This window comes from Papio anubis, chromosome 7 (assembly GCF_008728515.1).
Source record: "Papio anubis isolate 15944 chromosome 7, Panubis1.0, whole genome shotgun sequence".
Classification (NCBI taxonomy): domain Eukaryota; kingdom Metazoa; phylum Chordata; class Mammalia; order Primates; family Cercopithecidae; genus Papio; species Papio anubis.
In genome coordinates this window covers 12,100,924-12,123,134 of record NC_044982.1, presented here as the reverse complement: position 1 = coordinate 12,123,134, position 22,211 = coordinate 12,100,924, and the positions used below count along the sequence as shown (strand labels likewise).

Genomic DNA, 22,211 nt, shown 5'->3' with positions numbered 1-22,211 from the left:
TTTAATAAATCTGCATTGAAGCAGTGGATGCATGTGTTCTGACAGCCCTGCATGCAGCATGGTCGGTGGTCGAGTGGACCGCATGTTGCCATCCTGGCTGGCCCTTACCCTGGCTTCACCCTACTCATTCTTATCTATGCCCAATTGACAGATGACTTCCCCATTACTACTCAGTCCATATCACATCTGCCCACAGGCCTGAAGCTACTCTCCACTGTCTACAAGACCACGCTCACACCCACTCCACGGGGACCTAAAGCCTGCAGCGTTTTATCTCTGAACACCTCTCTAACACTGCCTTCCACCATGACCCTACCTGAACTTTCCATGGCTGCAAAGCCGGTTTTCTCTCATTTTACTGGAACATACCTTTTCCTCTCTTTACCCATTGCTTTTGCCGATCACATCTCTCCTCTGGCCTCTCCCAGACTGTCCTACCCTTTTCTCTTTATTTAAAGCTTATCTGGGCTTCAGGATCTGAGCCTCACCTCCTTGGAGTAGGTCAGGAGTTTCCACCACTGTAGCACTTTTTGGGATGGCTCCTTCCTAGATACTCACCACCTATATCCTACCCTCCGGTGTGTCTGGGCACGGAGTTCATTGTAGTGATGGGTATTATCATCCAAGTGGTACACACAGGCAGCTGGGCATCTCTTTCTGCTTCCCAACTAGTTTCAAATGAATGTCTCTTGGAGGGGCACACATAGGGGAGTAGGACTTTCGATCTCTAATGGAGGCTCCATCGCAACTGAATATGGCCCCCAATTCACCCCGCTGACCCTGCCCGACGTCTGTCATCCCTCCCGGCCATGTTTGCCTTCCTGCTTTCTTTGGTCTTTGTGTTGCCCTGGGCTCTGATGCTCTGTTCTTGCTGCTTGAACTCGACCTCCCTCCAGGTTGACCCATGATTACGCTGGCCCATCCACACACCTGGTTTTCTACATGGGGTGTAGTTTGGAGCCCTGACACAGGTCCAACCTCCTCTTGAGGGGATCTAGCCCCTGATGTCTGGGCAATGACATTTTAGGACAACCTCTCTTGTCTGTACAGCACATATTGGCCGTTATGAAGGGAGAAACTTGCTTACTCCTGCTGATGCCCTCTGTGTTTTTCACTATGACCCTTACCCAAAGGACGCGCAGCAAGTATCTACAATGGCGGCAGCAGCAAGTATCTACAATGGCGGCAGCAGCGGTGGACGTCTCCTGGGAGGCTGTAACACGAGGGTTGTTCTCATTTTCAACTTTCTGAGCACAGTTAACACCAGATTTGAGACAATTGTGAGTGAGTGGCTAGAAGCTGGCCCTCCCTTGTAAGCATTGCTCTTTAGTGTTCACAGAACCCAAGGTCAACTTTATTAGAATCTTGGCACACTGATTAACTGGTCCACATAGCAGCCCCAGGATGCAGGCTGGTGCTGCCCTATCTGTTTGGTCTAGGGCGAGATAAGATAACCCCTGGCCTCCCACCACGGTTACCCTGCAACTGGGTTGACAACTTTTCCCAGGAAGAGTAAGCTCTGGGTGGTCACCTCCCAAAGGAGCAAGAGGAAAGGCCTGTTGAAGTGGGCATGTGGGTCTGACATGGTGTTCAGAGATGGGGGCTGGGAGAGGAGGCCTGAAGCAGCCCCGGCCTCAGTCCCCTTCTCACTCATGTCCACCATCGCCTTGTGTGACACCTAGAGGACAAGAGAGGATGAAGACAGCATCAGTTCGGGGGCCTTCAAGGAGAAGACACTGCGCATCCCAAGGGTTTACACCGACATCACCCATCACTCTTTAATGGGGAAATGAAAGGGCCTGAACTAGAGTGCTGCTAAGCAGGTACCAGGTTGCAAAACCCAAAAACAACTTTTAGGAGCATCTCTCCAGCCTCTGAGTGTACCTGTGGCACAGGCCTTATTGTCATTTTCTGCTACAAGCTCCACATAATCTCTCTAAGTCTCGGTTTCTCATCTATAAAATGGCTCACTCAGCTTAAGTCAATGATGTTCAGAAAGTGCTCAGCATGTCTGATGTGCCAAGCCTTCTGTCAACCTCTGTGCCAGAAACTTCCCTTTTTTAAGTCTCATTTTAACACTACTTCCTAGGAAGAAAGGATTTTGAGGCTTTGAAAAATGTGGATAAAACATTGGCCTTGATGATCCCTTTCAATTAACTAAAAAGCTATATTAAAAGATAGATCTAGCATTTAAGGTCAGTGTGAAAAAAATTCTTTTTTTTTTTTTTCTTTAAAAAGCTAGGCCGGGTGCGGTGGCTCACGCCTGTAATCCCAGCACTTTGGGAGGCCGAGGTGGGTGGATCACCTGAGGTCAGGAGCTCGAGACAAGCCTGGCCAATATGGTGAAACCCCATCTCTACTAAAAATACTAAAAACTAGCCAGGCATGGTTGCGGGCTATAATCGTAGCTACTTGGGAGACTGAGGCAGGAGAATCGCTTGAACCCGGGAGATGGAGGTTGCAATGAGCTGAGATTGCACCATTGCACTCAGCCTGGGTGACAAGAGTGAAACTCTCTCTCAGAAAAAGAAAAAAAAAAGCTAAACTACTTCTTTTCCCTTTTTGTTAACTCTCCAACGTACACACACACACATGCACACACATGCAAATATGCACGCACACATACGCACGCATGCACATGCACGCACACACACGTGTACGCACACACAAGACTGTGTCTCCATTGCCTTGGGTGCATATTCACCCCCTCAGCTGACCTTTCCCAAATAAAAGACAGAATAACTTCCTTATGAAGTTTCTAATGAAGACTCAAATGGTAATGGACAAGTCTATCCTAAAACGAAGTGGACAGCTGAAGCTCAGGGAAAGGCCTTTGTGTCTTCTCTTCCATGACGAATGCATTGTTATTCCCAAATATGCACTCTGTCTTCCCATTGGAGGGTTATCGGTCCTTGACAGTTCCATAGGACCGGCAGTGCTGCCTGCAGGGGGAGATGATCTGGACTGTGGGACTTGCTTCAACTGATGGCACGTGAGTGGCCATGGCACAGGCTGTGTGGGGGACAAGTGTTTAGAGCCATGTACACATCTTCTTTTGCTTTCCTCCCCTGGTATGAAAATGGTTTGCCCCAAACAGGGGCTTCTTTAACCTACATCCTGGAAGGGAGATGCGTGCAGCAGCCCTGTGGCTGATGGTAGTGACCTGCTTCTGACAGGTAATATGACCAGGAAATAAGCATTTGTTACAGTAAGGCACTGTAACAAAACAACTGGGATTGTTTTGTTACTGCAGCAAAGCTGACTGATGCACCTCTAGTTCATACCTCACTACCCTCTAGAGCTACAACAAAGGCAGGTAGAGTTTCACTGCTGTCCTGGAAAGAGGTATCAGGAATCAAAATAAAGCTTTCCAACACCTGGGGAAATTCTGGCTGCATGGTTGACCCCAAATGACCATCAGTTCTATTTAGAACCCTGTATTCCTGTCCTGAAGAATAGAAGGAACCTAAGGAAGGGGAGATAGAGAAGGAGAAGTCTATGAAAAGAAGCCTTAAAGACTGTGGTATTAAATAGCCTACATAGGACAAAGAACAGAGAACTTGACTTTTAAATGTCCCACATGCCAAAGGAGAAACCTCCTCCCTGCCCCCACCTGTCCACACACATCCATATTCACCACCTTACCCTGGAGATGGTTTTGTTGAGCTGCCCAGTGACTCCTGAGAAGTCAGCTTCTAAGTTGAGTATGTCGGTGAGACCAATTTGGGGAAGTATGTCTTCCAGGTTATACGTTCCAGAAATTGAAAACCTTGGCAAGTGCAAATCCAACAGACTGGAGAGAGAAACACACAGAGAAATGGTGCTCTCTTGTTATATGTGCCACTCTTGCTCTGTATGTTGGCAGCCTGAGCCGTGGGGGAGAGAGGCATTTCCCAGCATGAGAGGCAACCAGCCTTCCCATGACACTGTTCACTATGGCGGACCATTCCACTACCCATACCAACAGCTCCCTTCTCTTTGGACCTCCTGGAATATCTTGTGGCTGGATCTGAGAAGACTCCAGGCACAGCTCCATGTCTTTGTCATCTTCATCACATTTATAGAGGGCTTTCTAGGTGTCAGATATTGGCTATGTTTTTTCAAGTCTGAACTGATGGAATCCACATCATGACCACATGAAGTAAATACTGTCAACATCTTCCCACTTCCATATCTGATACATCAGCAAGTTCTGTTGGCTCAGCTTCTGAATAGGTCCTAAATCCACCTCCTGGCATCCCCTAATACAAGCAGCCATCGTCTCTCACCCGTCTCCGCTTCAGGTTCCTCATGTTTGTTAAATGACATAGTGATGCCCCCTCCTAAGGGCTGTTGCGAGGATCTGATGGGAGATCATGTGTGTTGGGCACAGGGCACAAATGAACTCTCGCTCCTGTGTTTGGGACATCTTTACCATCTGATTGCGACATTTCCCTGGGTTAAGTTCAGAAATTTCTTTGGATCTACAACAAATCTGCCCTTTCTCTCTGGTGCTATTGTTCTTTTTAATTATGATTTGACAGCTACCCAGGCACCTGAAAGCATGACTAGTTCATGATCAACTTGAATACCTCTGCCTCAGAAAATTGAATTCAGGTTAGAGAATCATGGCTGGTTTGACTCCTGAGCAATATGAGGGTCTGGATGCCTAGTTGAAGTAGGAGGACATCTAGGGCTACTTGACAAGTTTCCTATAAGCAGCACGTGGGTGGGAAGCAAGCCCCAGGCCAGTGGGCTGGGGGGTGGAGTAGAGTCTAGTGGGGCAAGGGTCTGACAGAGAGCCCAAAACACAGTGGGTGTTCAACAACTGTGAATGAATACATACACGAATGGTGTGTCAGGAAGTGCAGTTCCCCTTGGCAAGCTAACCTGCCTCACGTCTGAATGGAATGAAACTTGGCAGAGTCTGAAATTCTTATATCTAAAAGCCCATACAAATGGCTACTATGATATTGTAACTCTCTGGCACAAGGAATATCTGAGATTTAGAGGAGTAATTTGGGTCAGTTTTGCTTTTAGAATGTCAAAGTGGGAAGAAGTCAAACCAAACCCTCCCTGAGGGAAAATCTACTGGTCTAGAAGAGTCTATGGCAGTCCCTTCTGTGATGGAGGCAAGGAGAAGTCTCACCCCAAAGGAGCCAGGGACTATGGGGCTGAAATTAGCAACTGACTAGAGCCGTGGAGCTTCATAGACAACAGGAATAATCCCTTAAATCCTGGCCTCTCCCCTTGGCCTGTGCCTCCTATTTGGTGCTTTAATCTCTGCCCAAACACAGAACACCTTCTCTATCCTTGGTACCTCAGTGTGAATGGGGTGCTGAGAGAAGCCACCTTTGGATATGTGGGGTGGCTGGTGCCTACCAGGTTGTGGTGGATTCAAGATCATCAAAAGGTGGCATCTATGCCCCCTCCCCTTGAATCTGGGTGGGCTCTGCACCACCCACCCATTGGCTCTGCCACCAATACAATGTGGCAGAAGTGCCACTGTGCTGATTTTCGGGCCTAGGCCTTACCAGAGTGGTAGCTTTCATTTCCTGCCTTTGAAATATTCTGTCTTGGAGACCCTAGCTGCCATATACCAGTATTAGCTATGCTGAGTTACTGAACCTGAGCTAGCCTCGTGGAGACACTACCTGCAGAGAGAGATGCCTCCCAGCCTTAGTCTCCTCCAGTCAGCCCAGCACAGGCACCAGACACATAAGTGAAAAGAGTTCACTGGCTTCAGCTCCAGCTACCATCTACCCCAACACATGAAAACTGCTCAGCTGAGTCCAGTTAACCCATAGAACCAAGGAAGTGATTGTCTTAAGTCATTCAGTTTTGGGGTGGCTTGTTATGCAGCAAACAGTGAGTAGAACTCAGTACCAGATTTCATCTCAGAGTACCCCATAAAAGAAGATGTACCTCCAAGAAAGTACTAGCTGGTGAAAGGGATCTAGGGAAATTAGAAAAAGTTGAAGTTGTGATGAAACTACAAACCAAAAAGTGAGTGAGATGGGAAATAGTTTAGAGATCACATAAAACAGGAATTTTAATGTTTACAATGTTCTTGATATTTAATTTTCTAAACATGTTTCAATTAAAATAGAAGCACCCTTTAACAATATAATGATAATAATAATTTTTTATTAGAGATAGGATCTAGCTTTGTTGTGCAGACTGGAGTGCAGTGGCACAATCATAGCTCACTGTAACCTCGAATTCCTGGGCTCAGGTGATCCTTTTTCCTTGGCCTCCTGGGTAGTTGGGATTATAAGCATGCATCAACATGCCCAGCCTTATATATATATATATCTCAACATCTTCCCACTTCCATATCTGATACATCAGCAAGTTCTGTTGGCTCAGCTTCTGAACTAGGTCCTAAATCCACCTCCTGGCATCCCCTAATAAAAGCAGCCATCGTCTCTCACCCATCTCCGCTTCAGGTTCCTCATGTTTGTTAAATGGCATAGTGATGCCATTTATATATATATATATTTCATTTTGTATTGCAGCACAGTCTTGCTATATTGCCCAAGCTAGTCTCAAACTCCTGGCCTCAAGTAATCCTCCCACCTTGGCCTCCCAAAGCACTGGGATTATAGGTCTGAGCTGCTGCACCCAGCCATGATTATTTTTCACTGTCTTTGATCTGATTTTTTGGCTGCACTTAACCACCTTCTGGTAGTGAATTGTTAAGTGGGGGTGCGGTGGTGAGAGGAAAGCAAGAGGAAAGGAGATGCGGACCAGACAGACACCAGGAAAGTATAATAACAGTCAATGCCTGGTGAGCACTTCTTATGCTCCACATACCAGTCTGAGTTCTATGTTCTCTATGGGTAGAAACTCAATGAATCCACTGAGCAACCCAATGAGGCAGGTATCATGTCCTGTTTTACAGTAAAGGCCCAAAAAAGGTGAGAAGATTGTCAAGATCACACAGTTAGTAAAGGACAAGATGGTGAGCCTAATCGAGATGTTGGGCTTTTGCAGCTGGAGTTGATCAAGACCTACTGGGGTTCTTGAGCAAGGTCAGCTAGCATCCTTCTGCTGTGACACTTACCTGGGCAGGAGCAATTGGCCCCATTTTCTCAGGGTCTCTGGCTGCAGAGCGGCCTCCACCTGCTTCATTTTTCCCGGGTCAGGGAGGACCAGAAGCGCTAGGGCATTTCCTCTGTATTCTATCTGGAGGACGGTGCAAGCCAACTCCTGGTCATAGAGGAATCTGTGCATTTCCTTTTGGTGCATCATGGGGACCTGGAGAGAGGTCCTGTCGTCCACAAAGAAACTTTCCTGCTTCTGGGTCTGGTAGCGACTGAAAGGGTGCTTCCACTTGGCTTAGGACACAAATCCCATAAGGCCATGAGAACTCTTTTCAAGAGATCACCTCTGGGTTTATACACACACAAAACCACACTTCCTCTTGGCTATGCAAGTATATGGCAAAAAAGTGGAATGGATACAGAGCCAGGAGACCAGAATTTAGGCCTGAGTCAGGCCTCTAGGACAAGTCACCAGTGTTTGAGCCCTAACAGCCTATGATTTTATTCCATTTCAGAGCTTAGCTTCTAAGAAGCTGAACGGTATTTTTCCATCTACTAAGCACCTTCCATGTGCTAGACATTATCTCTTTAAATGATCATAAAAATTAATAAGAAATAAGTATTATTATTCCTATATAAGGGATGATCAAACTGAGTCTTTGTGAATGTATTTAAACATACTGATTTGCAGAGCTGGGAGGACTGACTGTGCAGCTCAGGTTGCTTTTGCACACACTGAATTAATTCCTCTCAACCAAACTGCCTCTGGACAACAACCTTCTACAGAGATGCTCTAGAACTCCTTCCTTCACCCACCCACCCCAACTCCCTAATCTTCAAACTGAAAAAGGAAAAAGAATTCAATTAATAAAACGTCTTACATTAGGCAAAAGCCCATTAAGATGTAGTTAGAAATGCAGAATTTTGGGGTCATGGTTACATTCACATGTGTAGTATCTTCTCTCTTACTTCTTATAAATCTGTCCCCACAAACACCCCTTGCAAGCACTGGTCTTGATAACAAGAGAACTGGATCATCCTGTCCTACATACCCATACCCAATCAATGACCAAGTATTGCTGATTCAGCCTCCAAAACCGCAACATTATTCAAGCCCACCATTCTACTTACTTTGGACCACTTTGAAAACCTCCCAACTTGTCTCTCCTTTCTCACCCTTTCTCCCTTCCAAACCACCTTCCAAATTGTAGCCAGTCTGATCTTCCTAAAAATATGTAATCTTATCACTTCACACTTAAAACTCTTTGGCAATTCTAAGGTTCCCTGAATAAAGCTGGGAACCCTCAACGTGGCTCTGTTTCCCTCTACATTGCAACTCTTGGCTCCTTGCTATTATTCTGCTATTGTGTTTGATGTTCTATCCCAATTAAATTTGTTTCAGTTCTTTGAAAATGCAACGATATCTCTTTTCCCTAGACCTTTAGATATGCTGGGTTTTTGCAACCTGAACCCTCTTTGCCCCACCTCTCCCAAGCTTCTTCACCTGAATGGATAAAACTCACTGTCATGTCTTAGCTTGGGTGGCTGTTTTTCCAGGAAGCTTCTCAAGTCTGGATGGGTGTCTCTTTTGGGAACTCTGTGGGACCCAATGCCTACGCAAGGAGAACATCACCATCCCACTGAGTTATTTTGCTTGCGTCTGTACTTATTTCCAACCCACAAGGACTGTGGCCACGCAAGGGTGGGAAAGCTCTATCTTATTCATAGATTTCTCCAAGTGGTTAGCAAAGAACCTGTTATCTGGCTCTCTGCTGTAAGAGCATTTACTTGCAGAGGCAGTGGCAATAATTCTGTCTGAGCAAGCCTCACCTTTGAAGAAGATGTAATTGGCAAGAACCATGAGCGTATCCTGGCTGAACTCTGGGAGGCAGTCCACGACTTGCCCGTATGTTTGCCTTCTCACATAGTCATTAATCTGCCTCCCAGTTGTAACAGAATCTGTGAAGTTGGCAGAAAAGGCAAAAGCTCCATAAAGCTCCTTGATGCTGTCCAAATAGTGCTGCCGAGGCTTTAGTCGCTTGTCTAGGAACAGGGAGTTTCCTACTTTTAGTTCGAGTTTGGGGCTGGGCAGGGCAAGGGTGTGGAGGAGGCTCCGGAAGCCCTGGTGGATGTTGGCTTCTGGGGTTTCTGTGAGGTTGAATCCTAGGCCCTCCAGGATCAGAGCTGAGGTGTCAGCTTGGGCCCCAAGAGAGAGCAGGGTCAGCGTGGTAGAGATGCTCACCGGCGAGAAGAAGATGTTTCCAGGGTCGTCTGCTGCCAGCTCTTTGTACAAACGCAAAGCAAACTTGGTAATGGTGGGTGTGATTCTGCGGTAGGCGGGGGCTGGCTCTGAGAGCTGATGCCCAGGGGGTTGAGGCCCCTGCAGACTTTTATCTCCATGGGCAGGAAGGGATTGACAGTGGACAGAGGCCAGGATCCCTGTTCCCAGTAGCCAAAGCCAAGCTGGCCCCATTCTCTGAAAACAAGAGGGTGAACATGTCACTTTTCTCCATAAATAATGTCACAATTCTCTATTGCTCATATCACAAATCCCATCTTCACAATGTGCCCACAGGGCTGCCATGAGGGGCACTAAAGAAGATAAGGCGGTGGACAATTAGGATTCTGGACACTTTCTTCTAAGGCTTCAGTGAAGGTAGCAACCCTTTATCTGCTTTACATATAGGTTTCTAAGATTTTGTTGAGTAAAAGTCTCTGGGCTATAAAACAACAATAACAACAACAACGGCAACTCCTGGCCAGGCATGGTGGCTCACACTTGTAATCTCAGCAGTTTGGGAGGCTGAGGTGGGAGGATCGCTTGAGCCCAGGAGTTTGAGACCAGGCAGGGCAACATATGGAGACCCCTATCTCCAAAAGTTTTTAAAAATTAGCTGGGTGTGGTGGAATGTGCCTGCAGTCCCAGTTACTCTGGAAGTTGAGGTGTGAGAATCACTTGGGCCCAGAGGGTGGAGGCTGCAGTGAGCCGTGATTGCACCACTGCGCTCCAGCCTGGATAACAGAGTGAGAATCTGTTTTAAAAACAACCACCACCACCACAGCAAAACAACTTTCATAGTCTAGCCTTCCTCCCTCTTTTCCTTCCTTCCTTCCTTCCTTCCTTCCTTCCTTCCTTCCTTCCTTCTTTTTTCTTTCTTCTTTCCAGTCATTCTTTCAATCATTCATTAACTTTCAAGCATCTGCCTGGTCCAAGAAGTGCACTAGGTCCTCATTATTTAGTGGGGGAAAGAAGTAAACAAAATTTCAAATTTCCTAGAGTTTAGGGTTTAATTGACACTAGCTTAGGTGACACTCAATAGCTAAATAAGCAAATATATATGTGATGACAAATTGAGAAGAACATGCTTGGAGTAAATGTCCTGGCCACGCTGCCAGTGATGTTAGGCCTCCCTCACATCCAGCATGGCTATTGACTATGATCCTGCCCATTGGAAAGGAAAGGATGATGTGCAAAGCCTCGGTCAGACCTCAAGAGAAAGAAGAGTGCCCTCCCCCTTTCCAGTCATTCATTAGCTGGAGTGGGGATGTGAGGATCAACCATCTGGACGTGTGGATGAGGACAGCCCAGGAGTGGGTAGCAAAGTAGCAGGATTGATGGAGCCTAGAGGAGTGACGAGAGACAGGAACTCTGTCTCCATGTCTCTGTCCAGCCTCTAATATCTGGGATGCCTCTTGTCACATGCAGAGGCTGAAACCTCTATTTTTTTTATTGCTGCAGGGCTCTGGGGATGATATCTGCTATGGGCTGAATTTTTTCTGCCCAAAATTCATATGCTGAAGTCTAGACACCTAGTATCTCCAGATATGATCTTGTTTGGAAATAGGGTCATTGGAGATGTAACCGGTTAAGATGAGGTCATTCGAGCAGGCTCCTAATCCAATAAGACTGATGTCCTACAAGAAGGAGAAATTTGGACACAGACAGCACACAGGGAGAATGCCGTGTGAAGATGAAGGCAGAGATCAGGCTGGTGCTTCTACAAGCCAAGGAACGTGAAAGATGGCCAGCAAACTGGGAGAGAGGCAAAGCTAGGAAAGGGGCCTGGAGCAGATTCTCCCTCACAGCCTTAGAAGGTACCAACCCTGCCAACCCCCTGATCTTGGACCTCCAGAACTGTGAGCCAAAAATGTCTGTTGTTTAAGCTGCCCGGCATGTAGTATTTATTAAGATAGCCGTTGCAAACTAATGTGATATCTCTTGTGCTTTAAGTTATAAAATGTGCCAGAAGAGCCTTTAGTCCAATTCCAGGGGATCAAAGTGGTACAGGAGCAGGAAGACCCCTTGTTTTAGGGCCGGGAATGCAGCCTGAGCTGGAGGGGAAACTGCAGTACAAACAGTGTTGTCTCTGCTCACCCTGCCCAGTGTTCCATGCTCTCCTTTCCCTTTCAGTCCCATCCCCCTACCCACCCTACACACATCCTCAGGTTCTTGCAGAAGACTCATGACCACATTGCTACTGGGACGCTCCCAAACCTTGATGTCCTCAGTAAGGAAGGCAGCCTTCTCTTCTCCCTTCAAATCCAACTCTTCCACTTCTCCATTCATTGCACAGCAGCTGTGCACTGCTGACCACCTCTATCACTCCTCATTAGTTTGTCCTGATAACATTTGTGTCTTAACTGGCACTTTAACATTTTTTTTTTTTTGCCCAAACCAATGACTTCTGGATCAACTGCAAATGCTATGACAGTGCAAGAGAGGTTATATTTTTGCAAATGGTTTGTAGCCCCTGGTGCCCTGAATAGTCTGCCAAACCACAAAGGCCAGCTGTCAGGAGGGACAAATGTTGTCTCATTATCTGCTATGTTGAAATGCATTTGCTGGTCAAAGTCCTGTGGGCACGTCCCCAAGGCTATGTCCTCCCTTTCTGCAGCACAGTGTGGGTTCACTTAATGACAGCTTCCATACACTTCAGATTTTCTTTTGATTGAAAATTTGGGAGATGCAAATCAATTTAAAAATTGTTCTACCCCTGGGTAAAATAAAGCGACTGTGATGAAACTATTTCTGGCTTATTCTTTTTATCCCATTGAACTCAGCACCATTTTCTACCCCACTGCACCCCAAGGACCCCCTGACTTGCAAAGGACCTATTTCCCAAAGGGGATTGAATTGTAAATGAAGGGGCCTTGGAATCAAGGCTGTGCAGTAAGTCACTGCCTGATACTGTGCAAAAGCAGCTCTCTGAAACTCAGTGTCTCCCTTTGCAAAATGCAAATGATATTGCCACCTCCTGGGTGTGGGGCCGTTTCGAGATTATATGACAGTCAATGTACAAAGCTCTAGGCATGCCGAAAGTACTCAATAGCAGTTTTTTTCCCTTTCTATCAAGCCTGGGGGTAATGAGGCCCAGTTCATTTCTTAATTCCTCTTCCAGAAAGATAACAGAGGAAAATTAAGAACTATATTCAAAAAGTATAGTATTCTCACTTGTTAGGGGTTTATGAAGTGATAGAATATTACATACATTGTAACACTGGCTCCTGACAAGGGCATGGGGAGGGGTGTGTGTAAAGGAGGTAGGGGTGACATTTTGGATCAGCTTAATGCCTGGTGGAGGAGTGCTGCTGGAGTTTAGTTGGGGAACAGCCGGGCTCCCGAAAGCTCTTGAAACACTCAGAAGAGTCACATTCAATGAAGAGTGGTCCTGCCCAGGTACTGGTAGTGCCCTTGTTGAGAAACACTTGCTTTGTCTTATTTAATTTAATCCTTATGAGAACCTCAAAGCACAGGGATTACAGCCCTACTGTACACAGGGGGCAACAGATGCAGTGTTAGGACAAGCCACCTGGTGAGAGCAGGAGCAAGGCGCAGACTCCAGACCAGAGCTCCTAAGCACCCTTTTCAGAGGACGGCTTCTAGTAAATTTGCTACAGCATCATTGTCATCGTGCTTTGGGTTGTATTGTTTCATTTGCTTGCCTAACTGCCAGGAATATTCGGGGTTCTTCTCTCAAACTTCTTGAGGGCCAAGTGTTCCATAAAAGGCGATTGAAAACCTGAAGTCCCTCCTTTAAGACTCAGAGGGAGTACATTGTTGCATTTCTTCTTCAGGCACTTACTTCTCCTATCCTTACCACCAAAGCCAGGAACACACACACACACACACACACACACACACACACACACACACACACAGAGAGAGAGAGAGAGAGAGAGAGAAAGGGAGTGAGGCAGTTGCTGCCCCTGCCCTCATTTTGGGCACAGGCAAAGTACTCACAGAGCGAAGGCACTGAGTGGGGGCCCGGGTCTTCAGCAGTGCATCACCTCTACCCACAGGAAAATGGTGTTTGAAGATCGCAGCAACCTGGTCAATATTTGTCAGGTCAGTTCTGGGAACTGGTATGAAGATAATGCACAGCAAACAGGAAGGGTTCTTTTTTTCCAAAATATCTGCCCTGACTGCCTGTCCCACAAACAAATGGTGGATTGTGACTCAAGCCCAGGCTCAATTTGAGAATATTCTGATGCCGGCAGCAGGCGGTGGTGTGGTTGCGGCTGGTGCCTGTGTCCGTGGTTGTGTGATCCAGGCTCTATTCTTTTCTTCCTAACTTTTTTATTTCCATAGGTTTTGGGGGAACAGGTGGTATTTGGTTACGTGAGTAAGTTCTTTAGTGGTGATTTGTGAGATTTTGACGCACCCATCACCCAAGCAATACACACTGAACCCAATATGTAGTCTTTTATCCCTTACCCCCTTCCCACCCTTTCTCCTGAGTCCCTGAAGTCCATTGTATCATTCTTATGTCTTCCGATCCTCATAGCTTAGCTCCACTTACGAGTGAGAACATACGATGTTTGGTTTTCCATTCCTGAGTTACTCCACTTAGAATAATAGTCTCAAGTTCCACCCAGGTTGCTGTGAATGCAATTAATTCATTCCTTTTTATGGCTGAGTAGTATTCCATCGTATATATACACATCACAGTTTTTTTATCCACTCGTTGATTGATGGGTATTTGGGTTGGTTCCACAATCTTGCAATTGCAAATTGTGCTGCTATAAATGTGTGTGCAAGTATCTTTTTCATAAAATGACTTCTTTTCCTCTGGGTAGATACCCAGTACTGCAATCGCTGGATGAAATAGTAGTTCTACTTCTAGTTATTTAAGGAATCTCCACACTGTTTTCCATAGGGGTTGTTCCAGTGTACATTCCCACCAGCAGTGCAGAAATGTTCCCTTTTCACCACATCCGCGCCAACGTCTATTATTTTTTGATTATGGCCATTCTTGCAGGAGTAAGGTGATATCACGTGGTGGTTTTGATTTGCATTTCCCTGATCATTAGCGATGTTGAACGCTTTTTCATATGTTTGTTGGCCATTTGTATATCTGCTTTTGAGAATTGTCTATTCATATCCTTAGCCCACTTTTTGATGGGATTGTTTGTTTTTTCTTGCTAATTTGTTATAATTCTTTGTAGATTCTGGATATTAGTCCTTTGTTAGATGTATAGATTGTGAAGATTTTCTCCCACTATGTGAGTTATCTGATTACTCTGCTGACTGTTCCCTTTGCTGTGCCAAAGCTCTTTAGTTTAATTAAGTCCTACCTGTTTACCTTTGTTTTTATTCCATTTGCTTTTGGGTTCTTGGTCATGAAATCCTTGTTTAAGCCAATGTCTAGATGGGGTTTTCCAATGTTATCTTCTAGAATTTTTATAGTTTCAGGTCTTAGATTTAAGTCCACGATCCATCTTGAGTTGGTTTTTGTATAAGGTGAGAGATGAGAATCCAGTTTCATTCTCCTACATGTGGCTTGCCAATTATCTCTGCACCGTTTGTTGAATGGGGTGTCTTTTCCTCACTTTATGTTTTTGTTTGCTTTGTCTACAATCACTTGGCTGTAAATATATGGGTTTATTTCTGGGTTCTCTCTTCTGTTCCATTGGTCTATGTGTCTATTTTTATACCAGTACCATGCTGTTTTGGTGACTATGGCCTTACAGTATAGTGTGAAGTTAGGTAATGTGAAGCCTCATTTTAGTCTAGCTTTGGCTATGCAGGTTCTTTTTTGAATCCATATGAATTTTAGTATTTTTTTTCCAGTTCTGTGAAGAATGATGGTGGGATTTTGATGGGAATTGGTTCTGAATTTGTAGATTGCTTTTTGTGATATGGTCATTTTCACAATATTGACTCTGCCCATCTATGAGCATGGGATGTGTTTCTATTTATTTGTGTCATCTTTGAGTTTTCAGCAGTATTTTGTCATTTTCTTTGTAGAGATCTTTAACCTCCTTGGTTAGGTATATTCCTAAGTAATTTATTTTTTTGCAGCTGTTGTAAAAGAGGTTGAGTTCTTCATTTGATCCCCAGCTTGGTCACTGTTGGTGTATAGCAGAATTATTGATTTGTGTACATTAATTTTGTATCCTGAAACTTTGCTGAATTAATTTATCAGTTCTAGGAGAGTTTTGGAGGAGTCTTTAGGGTTTTCTAGGTATACGATCATATCATCAACAAACAGTGACAGTTTGACTTCCTCTTTACTGATTTGGATACCCTTTATTTCTTTCTCTTGTCTGATGGCTCCTTTGAGGACTTCTAGTACTATATTGAATAGAGGTGGTGAGTGTGGGCGTCCTTGTCTTGTTCGAGTTCTCAGAGGGAATGCTTTCAACTTTTACCCATTCAGTATTATGTTAGCTGTGGGTTTGTCATAGATGGTTTTTATTACATTAAGGTGTGTCCCTTATATGCCGATTTTGCTGAGGGTGTTAATCATAAAGCGATGCTGGATTTTGTCAAATGCTTTCTTTGCATCTATTGAGATGATCATGTGATTTTTGTTTTGAATTCTGTTTATGTGGTGTATTACATTTATTGACAACCATCCCTGCATCCCTGGTGTGAAGCCCACTTGATCATGGTGGATTATTTTTTTAATATGTTGTTGGATTCAGTCAGCTGGCATTTTGTTAAGGATTTTTGCATCTATATTCACCAGGGATATTGGTCTGTAGTTTTGTTGTTGTTGTTGTTGTTGTTGTTGTTATGTCCTTTCCTGGTTTTGGTATTAGGGTGATACTGGCTTAATAGAATGATTTAGTGAGGATTACCTCTTTCTCTATCTTGTTGAATAGTGTCAATAGGATTTTTATCAATTCTTCGTTAAATGTCTGGTAGAATTCAGCTGTGAATCCATCTGGTTCTGGACGTTTTTTTGTTGGTAATTTTTAAAATTACCATTTCAATCTCACTGCTTGTTATTAGTCTGCTCAGGGTATCTAATCCTTCCTGATTTAAGCTAGGAATTGGATCTTTTCAGGAATTTATCCATCTCCTCCAGGTTTTCTAGTTTATGCACATAAAGGTGTTCATAGTAGCCTTGAATGATCTTTTGTATTTCTGTGGTGTCAGTTGTAATATCTTTCATTTCATTTCTAATTGAGCTTATTTGGATTTTCTCTTTTCTTGGTTAATCTTGCTAATGGTCTATTATTTTTATTTATTTTTCTAAGAACCAGCTTTTTTGTTTCATTTATCTTTTGTATGTTGTTGTTGTTGTTTCAATTTCATTCAGTTCTGCTCCGATCTTGGTTATTTCCTTTTTTCTGCTGGGTTTTGGCTTGGTTTGTGACCTTAGATTATTTATGCTCTTTCAGACTTTTTGATGTAGGCATTTAGGGCTGTGAACTTTTATCTTAGCACTGCTTTTGCTGTATCCCAGAGGTTTTGATAGGCTGTGTTAGTGTTATAGTTCAGTTCAAAGAACATTTAAATTTCCGTCTTGATTTCATTGTTGATCCAGTGATCCTTCAGGAGCAGGTCATTTCATTGTCATGTATTTGCATGATTTTGAAGGTTCCTTTTAGAGTTGATTTCCAGTTTTACTCCACTGCCGTTTGAGAGAGTACTTGATATAATTTCAATTTTCTTAAATGTATTGAGACTTGTTTTGTGGCCTATCATATGGTTTATCTTGGAGAATATTCCATGTGCTGATGAATAGAATGTATATTCTGTGGTTATGGGGTAGAATGTTCTGTAAATATCCTTTAAGTCCATTTGTTCCAGGATATATTTTAAATCCTTTGTTTCTTGGTTGACTTTCTGTCTTGATGACCTGTGTAGTGCTGTCAGTGGAATATTGAAGTCCCTCAGTATTATTGTGTTGCTGTCTACCTCATTTCTGAGATCTAGTAGTAATTGTTTTATAAATTTGGGAGCTCCAGTGTTGGGTGTATATATATTTAGGGCTGTAACATTTTCCTGTTGGACAAGGCCTTTTATCATTATATAATGTCCCTCTTTATCTTTTTTAACTGCTGTTGCTTTAAAGTTTGTTTTGTCTAGCATAAGTATAGCCACTTCTGTTTGCTTTTAGTGTCTATTTGTATAGAATGTCTGTTTCCATCCCTTTACCTTACATTTATGTGAGTCCTTGTGTGTTAGGTAAGTCTCTTGAAGGCAGCAGATACTTGGTTGGTGAATTCTTATCCATTTTGCTATTCCATATCTTTTAAGTGGAGCATTTAGGCCATTTCCATTCACCATTAGTATTGACATGTGAGATAGTATTGCATTCATCGTGCTATTTGTTGCCTGTATACCTTGTTTTTTTTTTTTTTTTTTTTGTATGGGTCCTGTGGGATTTATGCTTTAAAGAGTGTCTGTTTTTATGTGTTTCCAGGATTTGTTTCAAGATTTGGAGCTCCTTTTAGCAGTTCATGTAGTGCTGGATTGGTAGTGGTGAATTCTCTCAGCATTTGTTTGTCTGAAAAAGACTGTATCTTTCCTTCATTTATGAAGCTTAGTTTTGCTAGATACAAAATTCTTGGCTGATAATTGTTTTGTTTAAGGAGGTTGAAGACAGAGCCCCAATCCCTTCTAGTCTGTAGGGTTTCTGCTGAGAAATCTGCTGTTAATCTGATAGGTTTTCCTGTATACGTTACCTGGTGCTTTTGCTTCACAGCTCTTAAGATTTTGTCCTTCATCTTGGCTTTAGATAGCCTGATGGCAATGTGCCTAGGTGATGATGATCTTTTTGTGATGAATTTCCTGGGTGTTCTCTGAGCATCTTGTATTTGGATGTCTAGGTCGCTAGCAAGGCCAGGGAAGTTTTCCACAATTATTCCCCCAAATATGTTTTCCAAACTTTTAGATTTCTCTTCTTCCTCAGGAATGCCAATTATTCTGAGGTTTTGTCACTTAACATAATCTCGAACTTCTTGGAGGCTTTGTTTATTTTTTCTTATTCTTTTTTCTTTGTCTTTGTTGGATTGGGTTCATTTGAAAACTGTCTTTGAGCTCTGAAGTTCTTTCTTCTGCTTCTTTGATTCTATTCCTGAAACTTTCCAGAACATTTTGCTTTTCTCTCAGTGCTCTCCTTTATTTCCTAAAGGGTTGATTGTTTTTTATTTATGCTATTGCTTTACTGAAGATTTCTCCCCTCATTTCTTATGTATTTTTTAGATTTCCTTAAATTGGACTTTATCTTTCTCTGGTGGCTCCTTGATTAACTTAATAACTGACCTTCTGCATTTTTTTTTTCAGGTAAATCAGGGATTTTTTTGTTTGGTGGTGAGCTAGTGTGATTTTTCTGAGGGTGTTAACAGCCTTTTTTGGCATGTTACCAGCATTGTTTTTCTGGTTCCTTCTCATTTGGATAGTCTATGTCAGAGGGAAGATCTAGGGCTCAAGGCTGCTGTTCAGATTCTTTTGTCCCATGGGGTGCCCCCTTGATGTAGTACTCTCCCCCTTTTCCTAGGGATGTGGCTTCCTGAGAGCCAAGCTGTGGTGATTGTTATCAGGATCTAGTCACCCAGCCGGTCTACCAGGCTCTGGGCTGGTACTGGGGATTTTCTGCATAGAGTCCTGTGATGTGAGCCATCTGCAAGTCTCTCAGCCATGGATACCAGCACCTGCTCTGGTGGAGATGGCAGAGGGGTGAAATTGATTCTGTGAGGCTCCTTAGTTTTTGTTGTTTAATGCACTATTTTTGTGCTGGTTGGCCTCCTGCCAGAAGGTGACACTTTTGAGAGAGCATCAGCCTGGAGAACCAGGCTGTGGGTAGACCCTAGAACTCCCAAGAGTATATGCCGTTTGTCTTCAGCTACCAGAGCGGGTAGGGAAGGACCATCAGAGGAGGAGGGCAGGGCTGTGTGTGTCTGAGCTCAAACGCTCCTTGGTAGGGCTTGCTGTGGCTGCTGTGGGGAATGGGGTGTGGTTCCCAGGTCAATGGAGTTGTTCCCAGGAGAATTATGACTGCCTCTACTGTGTCATGCAGGTTGTCAGGGAAGTGGGGGAAAGCCGGCAGTTACAGGCCTCACCCAGCTCCCACGCCACCCAAAAGACCAGTCTCACTCCCACCATGTCCCCTCAAACAGCACCAAGTTCATTTACAGGCAGTGGGCAGGAAGTGCTGAGAACTTGCCCCGGGCTACCAGCCTCCCACCTGTGAGAACAAGTAGGGCTTTCACACCTCTCGGCCTGTGGAGTCTGCACACCAGATTTACACTCTCCCTTGAGTTCTGGCCAGGAGACTTCCTGTTCAGTTGGAATTGTTACAAAGTTCAGCTGGGGGTTTCCTTCTCCCTGTGGTCTTTTCCCAGTATCTCTGACAGCCCTCCCCAAGAACACCCATGAGACAAGTCTGAAATAGTTTTCCAAGGGTGGAAAACCCACAGGGCTTTACATGCTGCTTCCTCTACCCCTATATTTTGCTTGGCTCTCTAAATTGACTCAGCTTCAGGTAAGGTCAGATCCTTCTCCCGTGATCTAGACCTGCAGGTGCCCCAGTGAGGGTGTGTGTTCAGTGGCAGACAATCCCCCTTTCCCACTTTCACAGCTTGGACACTCACAATATTTGGACTGTCTTTTGGGTCCTGCAGAAGCAACCTGCTTCCTTCAGAGGGTCTGTGGGTTCTCTCGGCTTTCCTGGTTTATTCCCGCATTAGTTCTGGAACAAAGGTTCAAGATACCAGTCTTGAACCTTTGAATTTTTTTTCAAAGGTCCACACAGTGCTCTGTCCAAGTGGGAGATGCAACCTAGTCTTGCCTTCTCTCTGCCATTTTTCCCCCTCTTTTTTTTCTTTTAGGCTATGTTCTTTATTGGTCACCCTCACCGCAAGAATGTGAGAGAGGCACAGTCATCCGTACTTTGTAGATGGGAAACTGAGGCTCTGTGAGGTTAAGTCACTTGCTTACTAAGTGGACAGATGGGGCCACACGCAGAAGTTGGATCCCGTCCCCCAGTCCATGCCTTCACTGCCACACCAAACCATTCCAGTATTTTGTTGATACTGCAAATAAAATATAATCTGTATATGAATAAAAAGATTGGAAGGGGCTGGGTGGGTGGCTCATGCCTGTAATCCCAGCACTTTGGGAGGCCAAGGCAGGTGGATCACTTGAGGCCAGGAGTTCGAGACCAGCCTGGATAACATGTTGAAACCCTGTCTCTACTAAAAATACAAAAATTAGTCAGACAGTGTGGCGGGTGCCTGTAATTTCAGCTACTTGGGATGCTGAGGCTGGATAATCCCTTGAACCTGGGAAGCAGAAGAAGTTGCAGTGAGCCGAGATTGTGCCACTGCACTCCAGCTTGGGTGACAGGGAAAAAAAAATTGGAAGGAAATTTCACAAACAGAGAAAAATCTTTCTTCCTGTTACTTGAAGAAACCTGTGAAGCAGAATCATTGGCTCATGATCACCCATGACTCCCAAGTAAGAAGAGCAAGCTTAGAATTAAATGAGTATTTATTTATGAGAGAATCTCTTTATGATAAAAATCGAGGTGACTTTTAAGTTCTTCTTTGTAGATTTTCATATTCTCCAAATTTCCTACAAAGAGCATGCATCTTATTCAGAATTAAAAACAATAAAACATTATTGTTGAAAAGTAGCATTATTTAATAGTACAAGTAAAGCTCATCCTAAAATAAGTGATTGAGGTTGGCACAGTGGCTCCAATCAAGGCACTTGTAAAACATAAAGTCTCCCAGGAGGTTGAACCTGATTCTCTAAATGGGGTGGAGGTGCGGGTGCCCATGGGTCTGCATTTGCCACTCCTACCTTGAGTGGAACTTTCATAAGATGCTGTAATACTCATGCTTGATATTCTGTGACTGATGATTTTGTATCTTGAAATAATGGCCTAAACTAACGGCCACAGTTGATTATGTTCATGCCCTCTCTGTGTTTTCATGGGCATGTAAGAATCATTTTACAAATCCTCCAACCACAAGCCCCAACCTCTATACTTCACTTCCTGCCCAATAGGGACGTCCCACCTAACCACTCCCCACACTTCAGTACTAAAGTCTCTGGCCAAGTGTTCCTCTCACTCCTGTGCCTCTGGACTAGCCCCAGTGCTTCCCCGTGTGGCCCTGTGTGGTGGGGCAGGACCCCTCCTCTTGGGTGCTCAAGTAATAAACTCTTCTTTCAAAGGCAGGTGTCTCTGTCTGTCACCTTACCATACACAATGGAAATGATTTCAAAACAAAATGTGAGGTACATTTAAAAACAAATGCAAAGGATTGGCATTTCAAAAAACAGAGCTGGGACCTCAACAAGTTGACAGAAAATGCCCCATGGCTGTTCTTATATCTGCTTGCCAATGCAAGTCTGAGTGGGCACCAGGATGCCACCTAAGCTTGCTTTCACTGTAAAGTGCCACCGGAAGCAAGGCTGTCGGAAGGATACTTACAGCTGTCACCCATTGCTGACTACTTGGGGTTCCCTATAGTTTCTAGAAAGAACTAGTTGTGAACAACAAGTGTTGTTAGTCACTTCTTCACACCTACTATCTCCTTTGTGCCACTGTGGGACATCTTCTTGCCTACGCTGCAGGAGGCTGGAGCCATGTCTGAGCAGGTATGCTCCTTCCTGGGAAGGATGCCTGGCTTCTCCACTGTGACCTTTACAATGGAGAGCCTGAGGGAAGGGCACTGTGTATAAAATAAAGTTTGCTCCAGGGGCTGTTGCGGGAGCTCTTCATAACTGGCCAATAGTCCTTGTTCTAAGTCAGCACAGGAGGGCCCTATGGCCTAGGTTAGCTGTTTTTACTCTTTAAGTCTCAGCTATTTTGTTTTTGTTTTTTGTTTGTTTGTTTTTGTTGTTTTGAGACAGGGCCTTGCTGTGTTGCCCAGGCTGGAGTGCAGTGGCAGCTTGTTCTGTTTGTGAAATAAAGTGGGAGCGTGAGGAGCGGGGGTTAGGTT

General features: G+C 44.4%; 1 protein-coding gene across 1 annotated transcript; it reads right to left on the bottom strand.

The window, feature by feature from the left end:
- Positions 1-1,332: 1,332 nt before the first annotated feature.
- Positions 1,333-13,437, bottom strand: SERPINA11 (serpin family A member 11). The gene is made up of 5 exons (XM_009212186.4): positions 13,267-13,437; positions 8,856-9,501; positions 7,046-7,319; positions 3,646-3,793; positions 1,333-1,678 (listed from the first exon to the last, which is right to left on the bottom strand). The coding sequence occupies exons 2-5, from the start codon at positions 9,496-9,498 to the stop codon at positions 1,475-1,477; spliced, it is 1,269 nt and encodes a 422-aa protein (XP_009210450.1). The 5' UTR covers positions 9,499-9,501; positions 13,267-13,437; the 3' UTR covers positions 1,333-1,474.
- Between the last annotated feature and the right edge of the window lie 8,774 nt (positions 13,438-22,211).

What these genes read in the sequence shown, in the direction of transcription:
- SERPINA11 (XM_009212186.4), bottom strand. Translation starts at nt 9,498, where the DNA reads ATGGGGCCAGCTTGGCTTTGGCTACTGGGAACAGGGATCCTGGCCTCT. An exon ending in CAATTACATCTTCTTCAAAG is followed by an intron (nt 7,320 to 8,855) that starts GTGAGGCTTGCT and finishes TTGTGTCCTAAG; the next exon opens with CCAAGTGGAAGCACCCTTTC. An exon ending in TCAACAAAACCATCTCCAGG is followed by an intron (nt 1,679 to 3,645) that starts GTAAGGTGGTGA and finishes CTTGTCCTCTAG; the next exon opens with GTGTCACACAAGGCGATGGT.